The sequence below is a fragment of the Platalea leucorodia genome, assembly GCF_965183815.1.
Source record: "Platalea leucorodia genome assembly, chromosome: 1".
Lineage (NCBI taxonomy): Eukaryota > Metazoa > Chordata > Aves > Pelecaniformes > Threskiornithidae > Platalea > Platalea leucorodia.
Window position 1 is genome coordinate 113268128 of NC_138823.1, and position 19577 is coordinate 113287704.

A 19577-nucleotide genomic window follows, 5' to 3' on the forward strand; every position below is an offset into this window, starting at 1 on the left:
AGCTGCAGCGTTCTGGGATAAAGAGGATTTATATTTGTAACGGCCCGGCCAGCCACCCGGGGAGCGGTCGCTATGGGAGAAAAAGACGGCAAATGGAAGCGGCGGCAGCTGGCCGCTGGCCGCGGGCGGTTTCCCTCCCTCCCTCCGTCCTGACAGAAAAGCGGTGCCCCCCCCCCCCCCCCCGCTATTCCCAGCAGGGCCCCGCCGCCGGGAGGGAGAAGGAGGGAAGGCGGAAGGCCGCCCCGCCCCGCCCCGGCGCGGCGCCCAGTCCCGGCGGGGCGGCACACCGGCGGCGCCCGGCCAGCGCCCGCCCCGCGGGGGCGGGAGGAGGGACGGCGCAGGGAATGCCGTTGGGAACTTTGTGCCTCGCCGCGCCCCGTACCGTGCCGAGCGCTCGGCTCCACGTTGGCCGCGCAGGCGCAGTGGCCGCGGCGTTCACCTGCTCCGGGGTGGGGGGGTCCCAGGAAGGAGAGGCGGCGGCTCCTCCTCCTCCTCCTCCTCCGCGGGGCCGGGGCGAGCGGAGCTCGGTCCCACCACCGCCACCCTCCCGCCCGGCGCCCCTCGCCCGTTGCGCGGGAGGCGCTGCCTCAGCGGCCGGGGAGCCCTACCCCGCTCCCCTCGCCGCCGGCCCCCGACCCCCTCCTCCCGCCCGCCCGCCCGCCACCATGTTCAAGAAGCTGAAGCAGAAGATCAGCGAGGAGCAGGCGCCGCCGCGCGGGGCGGGGGGACGCGCCGGCCCCCTCCCGCCGCAGGTACCGCGGGCGCTGGGGAGGGCGGCGGGGCGGGGTCCCTCGGGTCGCTGCGGGGCGCCGGGGCCGAGCCCTGGGCGCCCTGTAGCGCCCGGCCGGGCGCCGGTGGCCTTTCACCCGCAGGGGCAGGGCCGCGCTTCCCCCGGGAAGGGCCTCGGCGTCCCGCTGAGAGCGAGTCGGACCGGTCCCGCCGCCCCGGCCGCGGGGAGGGTGGCGCAGCGCAGGCCTTGCCGCCCTGCGTGCGGCGGCCGGCCCGGGGCTCTGGGGCGGGCCGGCCGGCCAGCGCCGCGGCCCGGCTCCCCGTCAGCCGCCGGGCCGCTGCGCTGTGGCTTGGAAAGCCAACTTTGTTGTTGCCGAGCCTCTCCAGAGGCTCCTGAGACTGTTCGTCTCTTTGGCCGCTCGACAAAGGCTGTGCTTTGGGGGAATGCAAAAGCCATCTCTTGCTTGGACATCGAACAGAATGAAACAGGAGCGGGTTTCTTCTTTAGCATTTAAAGGAAGGACACTTTCCTGTGCACTGGATAACAATCCAGCATTGAGACCGCTAGTCGTCATCTTCTTCTCCTCTTAATGTTTCTTCTTTCAATTTCTGTAAGTCCTTTCTGTTTCTTTGGCTTGGAGGGCTGGTCTGCTTACCTTAACCTTATGCTTGCTTTTTTTTTAACTGTGGAAAAATTGAGAATGCAATATAAAGCTGAGAGCAAAGCATCTTTTTTTTTTTTTCCCCCCAGTCATAATTTAATTAGCCATTTTTCTCTTATGTGTACTTTCACAAAATTATGATTAGTGTTGGATTCCAGAAACTACTGTTTTTGAATGATAATAATGCACATTAGATATGACATGGGTGCAGAGTATCTCTGAGAGTGACAGTGGCCAAAAAAATGTTGCGAGGATTTCATGCCTGTGTCAAAGCACAATAAATTCTCTCTACCAGTTCAAATTTGGGTAGAAAGACTTTGACAAGTTAACTTTGTATTGGCAAACTCTGTGCTGAAAAAGATAATGTCTGCCTGTGTCTCTTTGGCGTTTTGCTGGCTTAAGTATCCTTTGCATCTTGGAATCTTAAATAATAAAACTGGTGTAAACTCTGTATCATGTGAATGTTAAGCTATAGGCGGATGACTTGGTTAGTTTTGCAAATAAGCGATCAGTTGCCTGGGCTTGATCTGAATGTAATTTGAACCACTGGGAGATCTGACACTGCATAGTCTCAGTATTAGACCATGGTTTCAAAACTGCTGATATTCAGCTATGTAGTGTCTTTTAAATCACTCATTTGTCAAATAGGGGCAGTGTTTTTGGGAATAGATCTACTGTAAAGCTTTGTGTCGTTTCTTGAGTTTTATTTTAAACCCTATCATAGTTATTAATCCTGGGTTTTCTCTAGTTAGTGAAGTTAAGTACATTTTTGTCAGTGGCAGTCTAGAGTGCTGTCCTGAATTGGCATTTGTGGTGAACTTTCAGTACAGTGTAAAGAGATTGAGCTGCAGAGCTTACTATTCTCAATAAGCAGCAGCTAAATGATGATACTTTGCACACAATATTGTAACCCACTTAGTTCAGGATACTCGGTGCGTGTGTTAAAGGGTCGGTGCTTGCTGAAAATCAACCTTGTGCATTAATTTGGGTGTGAGTGCACCCGACAGCGTAATACATTGCAGTCTTTATTTGGCTGTTAAAATTAATATTGACAAATTCCATGAAACCTAATACAAGAGCTTATGATAAATGATACTTTCACCTATTCCACTGTACTGTGGGCAGAGCAGATCGTGTCACTCAAAGGTTGACATGAATGGAAAGGCAGAAGCAGAAAATGAGAACACGTTTATTTTCATGTAACAAAGTTGTCTTGCAGTATTGCTTATTCTTCAATTGCTCTCAAGTAACGCTAGAGGAAAACTGGAGTTAAATTTGATCTTAAAAGTAAAATAGGCTAGTCTGCTCATTCCTCATATCTCATTTGAAAACAGATTCTGTAAATGAGGAAGGAGCGAGAAGGTTTTGAGGCCTGTAAAATGTACTGGAGTCTTGCAGAGAGTGTGGAATATACTTTTGTTACCTTTCTTTTAGTAATTCAGATCCTTAAAATGCATTCCACTTCTTGAGTACTCTGTCATATACATTATCAGCTGCTTTCTATCGAGACCTTTTCAAACTGAATTTTCCAAACACTTAACATTTCTTAGTTTTGTGAGACTTGTTTGCGTTCATTTTTGCTCTTTTCTTTCCTGTATCCTGTTGCAAGGAGACGTCACTCACCATATTATCTCTGCTCTATTCATGTCTTCTGCTTTGAGACCCAGAACTTGTCATTTGTACTCTGGTTTGTAGTGTCAAGACTAAATTTACTGACTTAAGACTGATTAAATCAGGTAAAATTGCTCAAATGTAGCACTTTTTCTCAGGAGCCCTTTGTAGGCCACCCTCTTTCATATGACATCAGTTAGCTAACTGTTCACCTGTCAGATTGGGAATACCTGCGCTCTGCCCCTCACAGGCTGAAGAACACATTGGTTTCTAACTGCTGACAGGGAGGAAAAAAAAAAAAGCTACTGCAATTCCAGGTGTCTCCTGGAACAACACTTGTTGAGGATGGTCACCTGACAAATAGGGATGAAGAAAAAGCAGAGGCATTCCATGCATTTTTTGTCTCAGTCTTTAATAATACTGGCAGACCTTGGGCTGCCCGGTCCCTTGAGTCAGAGGACCATGACTGCGGGAGCAGTGACTTTCCATTTGTGGACACTGAAATTTTAAGGGACCAGTTGTGTCAGTTGAATGTTCGTAAGTCCATAGGGCCTGACGGCATTCAGGCCAGAGTACTGAGGGAGCTAGCGGATGTTACAGCAGGACCCCTCTCAAACAACTTGGGAGTCTGAGGAGGTCCCCTCTGACTGGAAGCTAGTCGACATTATTCCAGTCTATAAGAAGGGTGTGAGGGAAGAACCAGGAGACTACAGACCTGTTCGTCTAACCTCAGTACCTGGAAAAATTATGGAGAAGATCATATTGGGTGCTATTGAAAGACATTTAAAGAACAATGCAATCATCTGGCAAAGTCAACATGGATTCACAAAGGGAAAGTCCTGATTAACTAATTTCATATCTTTCCATGATAAGGTCACCTGCTTAGTGGGTGAAGGGAAGGTGGTGGATGTAGTTTTTCTGGATTTTAGTAAGGTTTTTCATACTGTCCCTCACAGCATCCTTCTGGACAAGTTGTCCACCTGTGGGATGAGTGGGTTCATGGTGTGCTGGGTGAAGAACTGGGTGAAGGGCAGAGTTCAAAGGGTTGCAGTGAAGGGGGCTACATTTGGCTGGTGACTGGTCACCAGCGGTGTTCCTCAGGGCTCAGTTCTAGGGCCAAATCTGTTCAATATTTTTATCAATGATTTGAATGCAGGAGTTGAATGCATGGTTATTAAGTTTGCTGATGATACCAAACTGGGAGGTGCTGTTGACTCTCCTGAGGGACAAGAGGCCTTGCAGAGGGATCTGGATAGATTGGAGCATTGGGCAATCATCAACGGCATGACACTGAACAAGACCAAATGCTGGATTCTGCACCTGGGATGGAGTAAGGCTGGGCACAAGCTTAAATTGGAGGAGGAGTTGCTGGAGAGCAGCCCTGCAAAAGGGGTCTGGGGGTGCTGGTTGGCAGGAGGCTCAAGAGGAGTCAGCAGTGTGCCCTGGCAGCCAAGAGGGCAAACTGCATCCTGGGGTGCATCAAACACAGCATAAGCAGCCCGTCAGAAGGGGTGATTATCCCACTGTATTTGGTGCTGGTGCGGCCTCACCTTGAGGATTGTGTGTGGTTCTGGGCCCCACCATTTAAAAAGGATGTTCAGGTCCTTGAACGTGTCCCAAGGAGGGCACCATAGCTGGTGAAGGGGCTGGAAGGCATGTCCTCTGAGGGGCGGCTGAGGACACGGGGTTTGTCTAGTTTGGAGAGAAGGCAGCTGAGGGGCGACCTCATGGCTCTCTGCAGCTTCCCAAGGAGGGGACGTGGAGAGGGAGGTGCTGAGCTCTTCCCCTGGTACCCAGTGCCAGGGTGCGTGGGAATGGCTCAAAGCTGTTTCCATCAGGGGAGGTTGGGACTTGACATGAGGAAACTTTTCTTTCCTGAGAGGGTGGTCAAACCCTGGAAGAGGCTTCCTGGAGAGGTGGTCGATGCCCCATGCCCGTCAGTGCTTAAGAGGCATTTGGACAGCGTGGTCCTTAACACCACGCTTGAACTTTTGGTCATCCCTGAAGTGGTCAGGCAGTTGGACTAGATGGTCGTTGTAGGTCCCTTCCAACTGAAATATTCTATTCTATTCTGTTCTCTGTGCTTACCATGAATTGAATAAGGATGAGACTGTTATTTGCCCAAAATGCCAGGGGTTTTTCAGCTCCAAAAGCACTTTCAAGGACACATCACACAAAGGTCACAAGTGGAAACAGGATTTTATTTGTATTTTTCCGACTGTTTCAGAGCCGATGCTCACAGGCATTAACACAATGCACATGTGTAGCCAGGAGCAGGCTGATGCGCTCTTCAGTTGAGCTTGAAGAAACCTCCCTTGCAGCCTGGCAAAGGCAAGGCACAGAGCTGCAGGAAGTAGCAGCAGGAACACAGGCCAAGCAGGCCCTGCTTCCTGAAGAGTGAGAGCGTGAAGAATGAGGATCAGGACCGACCACACACAAAAGAAGAAGAAGAGGAGGTGTGTGGTACCATGTGGTATTTTCCAAAGTATGACGCGCATCGATGACGAGCATACATCTGCCTTCCAAAACTTGCTCCGCCGCTGTGCTTCTTGGGCAGCGATGCATGAAAAGCGCTCTCGTGCCTGCCCTGCGCTTGGGTTGCAGGCAGGGAGAGCTGCAAAGTGGCAGCTGTGGATGGTGCAGCGAGCCTGGAGCCCTTCCAAGCCCCGGCTGTTTTGCACAAGCAAGAACCCCTGCGGAAATGGAGCCAAGGGAAGAGCAGAGCTCGCGCCTTTCCAAACCTGCCATGGGCAAGAGAGGCAGAGAGAGGCAGGGCACGAGCGGCGCCTCGGAGGCGCAGGAGCAGCAGGCAGGGACCGAGCGGAAAGGGCCCAGAGGAGCCCTGAGAAGGGGCTGTGCTCAGTGCTACAGAGGACAAGAAGCAACCCCCGGGGGCCACCCTGGGCCCGCCCTGGGAGCCTGGAAAGCTTCCTCCCCCCGGATGCGGGGCACGAGGGCCACCTTCGTGGAGCAGGAGCAGCAGGCACTTAGCCCAAATGGCCCAAAGCAGCCCTGGCAAGTGCCCGTGCTCAACGCTGCGGAGGAAGGCAAAAACCCCCGGAGACACTTGCTAGCCCACCGTGGGGAAAAAAAAGCCTTCCTCCCCCCAGCTGCAGGGCACGAGAGGCCATCTTCGTGGTGCACGAGCAGCAGGCAGTAACCCAGCCAAAAGGGACGAGAGGAGCCCTGACAAGTGGTCGTGCTCAGTGCTGCAGAGGAAGGCAAAAAACCCCCGGGGAGCAGTGCCAATGTGCCCCGGGGGAAAATTCCTTCCTGACCCCAGCGCTGGCGATCGGCTATTCCCTGAGCAGGTGAGCAAGACCTGCCTCCTCGTCCCACAGCCTGGTCACGCCTCCCAGGAGCTGCCCAAGCCCTCTTCTCCCTCACCCTGGAGCCACCTCAGGAGCTTCCCAGAGTGGCCAAATGTCCCCGGCCTGAGCGACCTCGGGGGCAAGAATCCTCCCTGCGCCTGGTGGGACACCAGTGGCTGCTCCAAAGCACTGGGACCCCTTGCTTGTTATCTAACATCTCTGCATCCCATTTCTTACGGCTGCTGCCCCTGGCTCCGTGTGGGATGAGGACGGCGAGCTCTGCAGTGCTCCTCCAGAAGGCATTCCCTTGCTCTTGCCACTGCCATCCAGCTGAAAAGGCCTGAGAGCCTCGGGCACCTCCAGGGCTTGGTGGTTCTCCTCATCTCCTGAGGGGCTTGCGTCTGTTCCCCGAAGGCTGAAGCAGGATTTCCATCCGTCAGGTGGCCTTTGAAGGTGGCCCCGCCGGGAGCTGCCCTTGCACCGCAGAACCTCCAGCAGACTCGTCCAGCCTCCGGTCTTCCTCCCTCAGCCCCCGCCGGGGGGGGCAAGTAATTCCACCGGCTCCTCAAGGACTTCCCCCGGGATGTCTTCGGGCTGCGCCCAGGCCAGCTATGGCAGCGGGACAGGGGACGATGCTGCCTTTTATCCTGCCCGGGGCATTGTGACTGCTGCGTTGCCGGGTGGTGGCCCTGTGACATGGGGGTGACGGGGCCCCCCCTGTGCAGCCCCACCCGCCGCCCCTCCGCCCAGCATCCTCGGGAGGAAGGCCTTTGGGGTGCTGGCCCCGAGGCAGTCCCTGTGCCCAGGAGGCCCAGGGGGCTGTCCCTGCCCTCGCTGGCCTTGCACTGGGCACAGCTGCTGGGCATTCCTGTAAATTCATCTGTACGTTCAGACTGTGTAAATAAGGACATTTATACCATAGAGATTCATTTGGTTGTGGTGATGCCAGAGGCGAAAGAAAGGGGTTTGGTTCCCTCTGCATGAACTCTGCAAACACACAGGGAGCGTGCATGATTTCCTCACCATTCCTTACCAATGCACCAAGGGTCATTTGCTACTACACTGTTTATGGTGAGGTCTTCTTGGAAATAAGTCCGGCATTGTTTTGTGTTCTTGACCATATTTTTCTTCACACTTCAGTAGCTCTTTTCCTCCTTTGGCCTTCACCCTTGGTCCCTTTCTTGAAAGTGATGGCAGCTCTCTCAGCCTTTGTCTTGCTCCTTCCAGTCATCATCATCTTCTGTAGGCCCTCCATGCCCCTAATTAGCTGCTTAGTCTTTGTCTGCCTTCATCCCAGATTGGTTTTGACTCTCTTGAGCTCAAGGAATAAGAAATGTCCATAGTAGTACAGGTGAGTCCTCACCAGGGCTTTGCACAATGCTTGACTTTCGTATGGAAATATCTTGCCTGACACGCAAAACACATTTGCCTGTATCCCATTCGTGGCTCATAGTCACCCTGTGATCTGCTCGTGCCTCCAGGAACACTTGCCTACACCAATGTTTCCAAAGTGGAGCAGAAAGTCACGGTGCTCCCCTTGACGTTGCGTTACCTCTTTGTCCCCTGCAGTTCTTCACGCAGGGTTTATTGATGTAGGGGATCTCTCTCCTGTCAGAGCTTCAGCTGGTGGGGAGGATGGGGGCCGTAGGACCATACCGTGAGACAGAGCTTTTTCAGGCTCACACATGCCATGAAATCCAGAATACGATGTGGACAAGGCAACCTCCATTTCTTGAACGATGCTTTTCTGCAATCTAAATTCCAAAGACCTGACCGTGAACTTCACTCTTTCATACGTTCACAGCAGCAAGGCGTGAAGGGTGGAGCCTGAGGGATGCGTTAAGGGGGCTTTCAGCCATTAGGAGCCTGCTGGAGTCCAGCTCCAGGCAGCCACCACCAGCAGCTCCAGCCCCCCACCGGCCGGCTGGGCAATGGACGGGCTCTGCGGGTGGGCTCTGAACACGACGCTGGTGGTGTCAGCCCAGTCACTTTCAAAGCAGATGTCTGCCTGCTAGGGAAGAAAATAGCCACAGCTGGCAGTAGCTGAGCTTCCATTTGCAAAGTTTCCTGGGAGAAAGTGCCAAATCAGCCCCGATGCTGAAAAAGCTGCAAGAGACGAAACCCTGGTGGGTCAGTGTGATGCAGTTTGTGGCAGTGCTGCCTGTGGGGATATGCTTTACTCTCCCAGAGTGTGAATAAAGGTTGCTGATGATTGTTTAAATGAATTCTGCAGGCATTTAGTGAAGAGGAAGGCTGTTGCTGGTAACGCTGATATGGGTAAGGAGGTGGCTGGCCAGGTGGCCGTCCGACACTAGAAGGCAACTGCCTCTCTTTAAGAGGCCCTGCACGCCTGTAAGGTAGCTGCAAAGAAGGACTGAAGATTTTGCTTTTCATACGCCCACCTGAAACCACCTGAGAATGTTGGTGTGATGAAATTACTGACGATGTCATTCAGATGCAAAGGAACTTTTTTTTAATTAATGAAATAAACTATGGAAAACAGTCTTCTATCACACCCGAGGTAATGACTTTGCAAAACAGGTGCAATGAGTGCAGAAAGCTGCCAGACTATGTCTGTTCAGTTCAAGAATCTCAACATTTTGATGCCAGCTCAGTGTGACGAGTCAGGCCCTTGCATGTGTCCAAACGTGGATCTGAGAGATCAGCAGGCAGAGGGAGGCTGGAGACAAACTCCCTTGCCACGAGTGCCCCCTCTCCAGAGGGCTTTGAGGAAAACGACAGTCTTGAAATAGCATGGGATTTATGAGCTAAAACCTATGCTTTGGGTTATGCTTGAAAACGAGCTGGTAGTCAGTGTATTTTAAGACCATGCTTTCGTCTCCGCAAAGGGCTGCGCAAGGCAAATGCATGCTGACATAGCACATCCTGAAATACCTAACTAAACCTGTGCTAATTGCATTCCCATACCGTGGAGGATGTAATCCCGTAAATTGGGCCCCACAACTTAAAAAGGATGTGAAAGTCCTTGAATGTGTCCCAAGGAGGGCAAGATAGCTGGTGAAGGGGCTGGAAGGCATGTCCTCTGAGGAGCGGCTGAGGACACGGGGTTTGTCTAGTTTGGAGAGAAGAAGGCTGAGGGGCGACCTCATGGCTCTCTGCAGCTTCCCGAGGAGGGGACGTGGAGAGGGAGGTGCTGAGCTCTTCTCCCTGGTACCCAGTGCCAGGGCGCGTGGGAATGGCTCAAAGCTGTGTCCATCAGGGGAGGCTGGGACTTGACATGAGGAAACCTTTCCCGAGAGGGTGGTCAAACCCTGGAAGAGGCTTCCTGGAGAGGTGGTCAATGCCCCATGCCTGTCAGTGCTTAAGAGGCATTTGGACAATGTGGTCCTTAACACCACGCTTGAACTTTTGGTCATCCCTGAAGTGGTCAGGCAGTTGGACTAGATGGTCATTGTAGGGCCCTTCCAACTGAACTATGCTGTTCTGTTTCATCTGCTCTGTTCTACCCAACTTCAGTTACATAATCTTTCTGTTCGTTGCATAAGATCAATGAATATCCGTGCTGCAGAGCTTAGTGCCACCGAAATGGCTGTAAATTCACAAGAAGTCTGAATGCAGCAGTCAAAACTGTAGAGCTGTTAAGGGCAGGGTGAAGAGATACGTTCAGACTCCTTCTAAACAGTAGCTAAGTGGCGATGAACGTTTGGAAGCCATTTTCCTTCTGTATGGTGAGGGCCAGAAACAATCTTATTTAAATCATTGGCATTAGGTTAGGGAGTAGGAATAAAAGGAGAGTAGCCTATTGGCATGAATAGATCGTTGTTCTTCAAACCCTGTGAATGCTTTTGACGTGAAATTTTTCAGCAGGACATAGAGCTTTCATGGTGAACGGGTATTTGGTACTAGGTGAGGTGTTTGACTTTTGAGTTTTATTTTCAGGTGGGAACATTGGATCCACTTAGTAAGACCAGTAACTATGACTGATTTTGGAATAATCTTGTGTTTTGTATTATATTTGAGTTAGTTCATTAGCATCCAAATTTTAGAAAACATACCCATAGATTTAGGCTATAAAATGAGTGTAATTCTCTGAAAAACTGTGTTTTTTGGTAATATCTTTTCAGTGGTCTGATACTCTCTCAATCATGTTTTAGAACATCCAGCTCTGTCTTGTGAGACAGGCATTTTCCAAGGCAGAATTTATGTACGCAACCTCAGTGATGGTGCTGCAACAAAGTGTTAAAGGATTTGTGGTAGCTATGTTTTGGGGGTTGTTTGTTTGTTTGTTGGTTTTTTTTGCAATGCTTTGTTAATACTGGTTATATTATAGAATATACCTAATGAGAGATCTTGCTAATTGGTTTCTTTGTACATAAAAGCTTGTTGATGTTTTAACGTTTATTACATTTATACTGAAATTTTATGTTTGAATTTTGAAGTATGAGGCTGCCAAGCTACGTTTGGGTTGGGTTGGCGTGTCTTGTTACAACCTCATTCAGCATGAAGTTGTGAAATTTCTTTGAATAGATGTTCAGTGCTGACAGGAACAAGTAGTTCATATTGACATCATAAAATGTGTCATTTTCTTCTGCCCTTTTTCTTTGTTTAGATTCAATTTTATAAGTGGGGTTTTGGTGTTTTTTTTTTTGTTGTTGTTAATTTGTTAAAGGAATCAGATGGTATTCCATCTGTAAATGCTTGAATTCCTTTCAGTTCGGTAAACTTTTAAACCTTAAGCAACTGTACTATGTTGCTAAAGTATTTAGGAGGCTTGAGTTTCAAGTCTGGTCTAAGAGGACCATGTCAGAAATAACCAAAATGACTAGTTTTGTTGTGTGGTCTCGTGGCTGATTCGTGACATAGTCTGCTCTGGAGACTTTGTAGTAAGGTAGAACTTGTCACAGACAGTATGTGGAACCGGTTGTTTTCATTAAAAGGAAGATCTAGACCAGACTTTACTGAGATGTTACAGTTAGTAATTGTTGAAGTAAATTATGATATGGAATAATTAGTTCTGGACTTAATATTATTACTTGTTGATATATGTGATCTCTGTGTAGGTCCCTTCCAAATCCCCTCCACCAACTGGCAACAGAAGCAGGACATCTTCATTTACAGATCAGAATGATGAAGGCACTTTAACACCAGACAAAGAGGTCAGTTGAGAACTGTTTTTCTGTATTTTTTAACTTTAAAAAAAATAAAATAAAAATCTAACTTTGTGTCCTTGATTAACTTATTTTTTGATTCCTCAGTCTCACTATTTTCTGTGCATTTATAGATATGAATAGTCTAATTTTTAGGTTAAATACTGAAGTGTTTAATATTAGTAAAACAGGCCTTTAAGATGTAGTGGTTAACCCCCAGATTAAGGAGCCTTAAGTTCTTCTTCAGGTCTTAAAAATCTTACCCCTGAACTGAACTCAGCGAGGTAGTGGGACAGTTACGTTCAGAGAGACTAACTTTGTTTTTTATGCCTCTTTTGGTTGAAAAGTTGGGGGAATCCAGTTAACTGCACAGGTAACTTGAGGTGGATGAGCCTAAAGGCTTAAACTGAGCCCGTATGAATGTGTCTAACCATACCAGTAATAACTTTCAAATTTAAACACACCACCACCACCACCACCCCCCTCCCAAAAAAAAAACCCCAAACAAACAACAAACCAAACTGAGTCTAAATTATCAATCATAAAGTATCATTAACATCACTATCAGGATGATGGGTAACCATGACTTGCATAAGAGCAAACAGAGGAGATGATCTGCATTCATTTTTTTCCGTATTGAGTACTATAGCTTTTTTGAAGTGGCTTGATTAAAAAAGAAAAAACAATCAAACCGTAAAAGCCCTGACTTAGTGAGTGTGAAAATAGGCCAGTGGAATAAATCAGGGAACTTCTGTGATTCTGTGAACTTTGTCAGAGGAAATGTGAGTTCCTAGCCAGAAAATTCAGTTGCTGGGTTTTGCTCCAAAAAAGGTGTTGTTTTCTTGCAGCGTGACAATCTGCTTTAATTTGTAACACCACGTTTTCTTCAGACGATCAGCTATACCTGAAATTTGTCTTATATTCCGTTATGAACGCTACCAGTGATTACAGCTTGGCAGTTTGCTTCCTGCAATGAGAATAGAAATGAAGAGTACCTCATGATTTTGTTTTGTATTTTGGAAATGCAGTATTGAGTTTTCTAATAAATGCTTATTTTCTCTACTGTTTTTTATATATATATGTGTGTGTGTGTGTGTGTGTATGTAATGACTTCCCTCTGTCCCTGAAGAGATGTTTTCTGTTAACTGATGCTACAAAATGTCAGCAAGCAGTGTCACCTAGGATAAAAATTTATTAAGTGTTTCAGTAAGGAGAGTTTGCTGTTTTTTTGTTTTTTTCAGGAAAAACAACCTGCATTTCTATTTTTAATATATATATGCAGTATAGAAGTGGTGTATTGCCACGTGAGAACTACCACTGTCGCCTAGAAGGAATGAGTTGGTGCCAAGGGTTAGTGTCATCAGTGACCAGTGCAAACATAAAAGTTTTCCCCTTTTTTTTAAATTTTATTTTATTATGTATATCCATAGTAGAATGTGCCAGAGTTTAAAGGACTGATTTGGCCAAGGTTTTCAGACTTTTTAAGCAGCAAAAGCTTAGTGGAATATGAATTATTGAAGCCATGAGACACAGCGATATTCCTCTGTGCGACTGATTCACTGTCTTTTGTCTGTCATTAACTTGGTGCTGCCTACCCTGAAGGAAGAAATCTTCCTCTCTCTTTTCAGTGGGAAATAAAGGGAAAGGTTAAGTGGTAACACCTCCTCCTCCCTTTTATTGTGCAAGTACCAACTGCTTTCCTGCTCAAATAGTGTAACTCACACATTGAGTGAAAGGCAGAATACTTTTCCTTAACTTGTATTTATTTTTGAGGATGTCTGCTTTTATTCCACATCTGAAAAAAATTTGTGAGCCTGAAGGCTTATCTTCTTCTTCAGTTTATCAATTGATATAGTAAAAAATACTAGCTCTCTTCACAATGCAGATAACATAATTAAAAAATAAATAAATTTCCAAATGTTGTTGGGTGCTACTGATATGTCACCTGTATGTATCAATGCTTTCTGTAGTGTTCTTCATTTCTATGGAGAACTACGTTTTGTCTTGTAGTGCTTCATTAGATATATGTTGCCCCCCAGCAGACAGTTTTTTCAGGCTGCTTTTCCAGACAAACAGGAGAAGCAAAGAATTCCCCACAGGACATGCCAAGTTATGTTGGAAGAACATTATGCACTAAATACAGTGGTTACACTGGAATGATCAGAGAGGCAGAGGAGAAATAAGATTAAGCATGGAAACGGAGTACTAAAGTGACCTCAGATTTACAGTTATCTTTGGGCTTAGGGAGCTGCTATGAGAATTTTACATGTGAAACATATCCTGTAATTAGAAATGCAGAAAATAGTGAAGCTGCTAAGGGAATGAAAATCTCTGTAAGGACTGGTTTTATGTCAAATGGAAAATTTTGCTAAAATAAAGATGAAATTTAAATGATCAAGACAGGAAATCTCCTTTCTCCAAATATTTCTCATAAATGTTAACAGAATGATTAAAGGCAAATAGTCTTTGAAATTTGTTTGTTGAATTAGATTTTCATAAAATTCAGTTCAGTGGCAATATTACTAGGCTTAAAAAAGATGCAGATATTACATACTCTCTCTGAAAATATCTGCTCTTATTATACGGGTGCATTATGTCTTTTCAGGGGCATTTTTTTTGCAGTGTTCTCATTTGATCAGGCAGATGTTTTATGTACAGGTGTCAATGGCAATGGCATTACGATGAACTAAAGTTGGACAACATTTAATACACTGAAAATGTTTGGTTTTTGAAGAGTATCATATGCTAAAATGTTCTTGCAGTACATGAATGATTGCTCACCCTTTTGGTACTGAAAGCCAAATAAAATTACAGTGTTTCAGAGTTCTCTTGTATGTTCTCTGTCTTTCCTCTGGGCTGTTACGTTTTAGTATGTCTTTAATAGATGATGTTTTTGGATTTTTAGTGCTGTAATATCAAAGTTGCAAGTATTGCATGTGAAAGCTTTGATTTAAACTCGGAATATTTTTAGAATAAAAACAATTTCAGAGTGAATTACAGTTGTAAATTACAGCCTTAGTCTGATCAAAGAATTGTAATAAAATGTACAGGCAAACATTCTTGCTTTATATTCTGCAATGATAAGATTTTTTTATTTTTCAAAATTCCAAAACGTTCTTAGTTTAAAAAAACAAAACAAAACCTTTCTATGCTCCATTCGTGGAATACTACGTATGTTTCTTTTCTGTGCCCACTTTCTTCTTCAGCTTCTGTTTTAGTGGAGCTGTGGGTCTCCATAGGCAGTGTAACAGAGAAGCTCATAATTTTTTCGTGTATAAGGAAAAAGCAGAAGTCTGTCTAGTTCTGTATTCTGTTCTTGCAAGTAGCCCATAAAAGATGACTAGAGTGTGAGGTAAAAGCGTATATTGGTACTTCATAGAACTTCTTCAGACAATTTGCCTATCAGATGCTTTCTGAGTTGGTCTTGGTGCCATTTGAAACAGCCCTGGATGATTAAAACATGCTTACTTAGTGCTTCCAGTCTTTTCTAGGGAAGAATAGTGTTTGGTTTTCAAACTGTTACTGCATTGACTCTTGAACATGGTTTGAGGTGAAATACATCAATCACATTCAGTATAGTTCCTAGAAGTTCAAAATTTTCTTTCTGTTCTAGAATATACTTATTTACAAGTCAGGCCCACCTGCAGAAGATAACAAAGCTAGTTCCGAGCCATCAACTGAGAGCAAACAGCTGATAGCTTGCTGTGGGTGACCTACCAGTCATGCAGATCCTAATATCACTCACATCCTCATGAGTGTTATGGAAGTGACAGCAGAGCACAATATATATAGCTGCGCTTAGAGCTAAAGATAAACTAGCCAGGGTACTTTTCAGTCTCACTTTAGTGCTATATAATGACTGTGTTTTTAAATTAATTAGAATGTTTTTCTAGCGTGGGCTATTAATAAAGCAGGACAAGTGAAGCTGAAATAATATTCCTTCAGTACATTTGTTAATGTTGCATCTTTCCTATATTCATATACTTAATTTGAAGTACTTCTAAATAGACATTGCCATGCAAAGACGGTAGTGGTTCAGATACGTCTACATTTTTTTGCTTTCTGACATGCAAATTTAAACTAAATTTTGGAGGCTATATAAGCTAGTTTGTAACTAAAGCCTGGATTTTACAACTCCGGATGCATAGACCAGCATGTTTAGATTGCTCATCAGAATGAAAAACAAACCAGAAAAGAGTGTGTGTTTGATTTCTGTACTACCTCTTTCTGAAAATGCAGTTCTGCACTTTTAGATTCTGGGGCTTTTTTAATTGCAGAGAGAAACCTTGAACTTTCAGCTCTTCAGTTTTTCCTATTCCCTGATCGCAGTAGGGATGAAGCATAAAAGGTTATGTTGCAAATCACACACGCCTTCTATAAATAAATATTTGTGTAAATTAGCAACTTACTGAATTATTCACAACTTTTTTTTCTGGCATTCCCCAACTTGGACAAATAACCACATTTATTTATTTATTTTACTGTGAGGAATGAGTTACTTGTCAGTAAGAGTTGAAACTCTCAACCTTTAGCCTGATAGCCGACATCCCCCAGCTCCTTGAACTAGATGAGCAAATACTGGCTTGTCTCTTAGACAAGCTTATAGTCTGATCCCTTTCCCTCTGTCTTACCGTGCTTGTATACAACATTGCAAAACTGTCCGACCAATTATAGAAGCTTTTAAGCATTAACATACTACAAATGCACATATACCATGATGCACTTTGCTAACAAAATGTATGAATTTTCAAATTTGCTTAATAACAGATTAATCTGAAATTTGGAACCACTGATTCTCCTCCTCTTTTCTGAAAGGGAATAATGACTGCTTTTGTCAATCACACATGTATTATATGTATGTAACATGCATTGATTCAACTACTGCCATCTCCAGAGCAATGAGACTTGGGTCAAACTCTAATCCCTGTTAAATTGTGGTTTTTGTTTCACAGCATGTTAAGGAAGCCCTTTGATCTAGGGATCACATGTACTTTGGCCTTTGCGCCCCACTCGTCAGAATCTTAGCAAAGGAAGACTTGAGCATGGTAATTCTTCAGAGGGAGGAGGAATAGCAAGAATAACATGACCACAGTTGGTTCTGGAGTTCAGGAAGTCCATAAAGAACAAGTAAGGCTGCTTAACTTAGGCCAAATTTGAGGGCTACAAAAACTGTTCAGAATTTTTAGAAATACAAAGGTTATTTTAAAAACATGACTTTGTGTAAAAAAATAAACTTTATGTATTGTTCTTTGGTAATACTGAAGGAAACATGGCATCATCTGGTGTCTGGCTTCATCACCTAATTTACCTCATTTGTAACTTTCTCTCCAAGATAGAAATGTTTGTTGGTTAGTAAGATTTTACTTAGGGAAAAAAAAAAAAAGGAGTTAAATATTGTGGCAAAAGATTAGCAATATCATAGTCTTAATTTGGTGCCTGAGATGAAGGTCGGTATGGAGTAGGGAGTTCATTTACCCTGGAGTATGTTTGAAACAGAGCATTGGAAGAACTTAGTAGGATTTCTACAGTGAGCTTCAGGTGTGATTTGATGGTGTTCAGGGGATTAGAGAAGGTTAGTTAAAGGATTATTTATAGCTTTGCACATTCTATCAGTTTCCAATATGCTTCAGCCCAGTTGGATTCCCTGCTTGTCTAGTTTTATTGATCACATTACTGGCTGATACTGGTGATACATTAGACAGTATAGCACCAGATATGTTAAATGTTTCTGAAGCTGCTAAGGTAATTCAGAGTGGGTTTTAGGCCAGATCATGAAGTGCAAGAATCCATTGTGGAAATATTTATATTTGTTTAATTTTGGCAGACTGGCAGGTTATTTCTTGCCTTTTTCCCAGTCATAGGTAAATAATTTTTGGTGACTTTTAATACCACCCCAAGTTAACTAGACAGCTAGTTTTAAAGCCATACTGAATCGTTGATTAAAAAAAATTAGAAGTGCAGATAAAAACACATGTATATATTGGAAAGCATTAGGTAGTGTAATTATAGGACTCATTAGACAGCTCTGTCTATAATTTAGCTGTAAAAACATAGCAGGTAATGAGCTGCTGGAGTAACAAAAATACCGTGAGCAAGTACTGAAATATTTTCATTGTTGGGCACCCAACATCTGAGAATGGAGGATGAACTCACTAATGAGAAGATGCAGCCAGTTCTAACTGTGCTAAGGAAATAATACTCTTGGACCATGACTGAGTATATTCTGTCTTTGGTAGCTATTTGAAGTTTGAAACTCGTCTTGGCTACTGGGGAGGAAACATTTTGCTATTTCATTTTGATACAGTGATTACTGTTCTGCTTCAGTATTGTTGTCTTCTGCCCTCCTTTATTTGTAGAATTGGCTCCATCCCGTTTGTGCTTTCCTTTACTCAAGCAACAGCAGGGTGAAGCTGAGATAATTTAGTGATGCTCTCGCATCAGGGTTCTGACTAACATCTGTGAAACTCAACAGTATTGTTAATTGTATTTGACTGTTTGTGTAAAGTATTAGTTATAATAGAGACCCTGGAGTTGTATGTCTGCGAACTCAAGCAGTACTGCATCAGTTTATATTCATAAGCTTTTTCCTTTCTTTTTCTCAAAACCATAACAATTAGTAATGTGGATTGGCATATTTTAGGCTGTGGATAGCTTGGTTCTTCTGATCTTGCTAAAAAGGAGTTATGTACACTCCCTATCACTTGCCTACCAGGGAGTCTGAGTGAATTTTTAAAATTTACTCTTTCTGTTGTTTAAAGCTCTTTGTCATCTTACCCATAAGTTTTGGGTTTTGTAGTTAATGTTTTGTGAAAGACTTACTGTCTAAACCTCCTGTTAGAACTTGGCTGCACTGACATGGTTATGGACTTCAGGAGATGATTGAAAATATAACAAATCATGGATGCTGAACATACTGACAGTCCAATTTTTTTTTTTTATTTTGGGTGAAGAATAAAACTTGTTAGAGATTAAATAGGAATTCTTTTTAATGCAAGTTGCTTGGTGTACTATTTAATGAAATTAGGATTAAACAAAATAATGCTATGGTGAAATGTCACAACTTAGTATTTTGAGAAGCAAACATTAGCATAATGTTACTATGAAGAGATAATTTGAACCATCTGTGATTCCTGAAGTTCTTGACGGTCATGTTTTTAAAAGTGACTTAGCTAAGCTGAAGATAATGTTACATGTTGAAACTGTTCATAATCTTTTGGTTAACAATATTTGCCATAATCCATTTATGAGTGTTTTGCAGACTGTGTTTCATCATCTTAACTGGTCTTCTCTAAACATACAACGTAATTCTTAAAGTTTTCATCGTTTTATTTGTGATTGAGAATTTGCATGCTTCTAATTCACAAGGCCATCAGACATGCTTGTAGTACTGCTGCTGTATGTTTGTACACTTGTATTTGCCATTTCTTTTTCTGGCATATTTTCTCCTTTCAGGAGGTACCTGTACAAAATGCATAGCATGGCCAAGGCTATGAGCCTCTACAACCATCACCACTTAACAAAGATTTTCTGGAATCATTATCACTTGTCAGCTTTCTTATTTTTGTTTTGCCTAAAAGCTCAGATGAGGAAAGAAACTTACACAGTTTTTATACACTTGAATAAATATATAGCAGGAGCTTTAACACAGCTTACTCTTAAGAATTATACTTCTAATGGGCTGAGAGAGAGGGACTGGTGACCAGTCTGACCAAATTCAGCATGTGGTTGCAACCACAGTGGATGCACTGGGTAAGTGTGCCCAGGCCAGGGGGAAGAAGATTGGGAGCAGGAGAAATGGGACCATCTCTTTTGTTAGCAGCTGGCATTTGTAGTAGCTTAAAAGTGAGAAGTTTCACCTGAGTTTCTCGGACCTAGCTAGTTCTTGCCAAATCAAGTAAACTGTTGGAGCACTTGTCCCATGCCAGCTTTGGGAATCCCAGGACCAGGGCTGCTGAATAATAGAAGTCAGAATTAATTGTCACTGTACTTGCCAATTTGAGAAGTAAAAGTTGGGCATAAATTTTAGAATTAGTGCTCTGCAGATACCCTGTCTGTAAAGACAGTTCATAATTTTATAGTGGTGTGATTTTTTTTTGACCATAAACAAAAGCTTCTTTCCCTTTGTAGCTCTAGAAGGTCTGATAAAACTAGCAGGG

The 19577-nt window shown here is 44.5% G+C and overlaps 1 protein-coding gene across 6 annotated transcripts in view; it reads left to right on the forward strand.

Moving 5' to 3' along the window:
* Positions 1-344: 344 nt before the first annotated feature.
* GOLGA4 (golgin A4) overlaps positions 345-19577 on the forward strand; it is a gene marked incomplete at its 5' end in the record, with an annotated part of 74943 nt that continues 55710 nt past the window's right edge. For 5 of the 6 annotated variants that reach the window (XM_082317862.1, XM_082317863.1, XM_082317864.1 and 2 more), the window contains 2 exons: positions 345-752; positions 11335-11430. In XM_082317862.1, coding sequence (XP_082173988.1) covers positions 345-752; positions 11335-11430 — 504 coding nt within the window. The remainder of the gene's footprint in view (positions 753-11334; positions 11431-19577) is intronic. The other variant, XM_082317867.1, reaches the window with a different exon arrangement.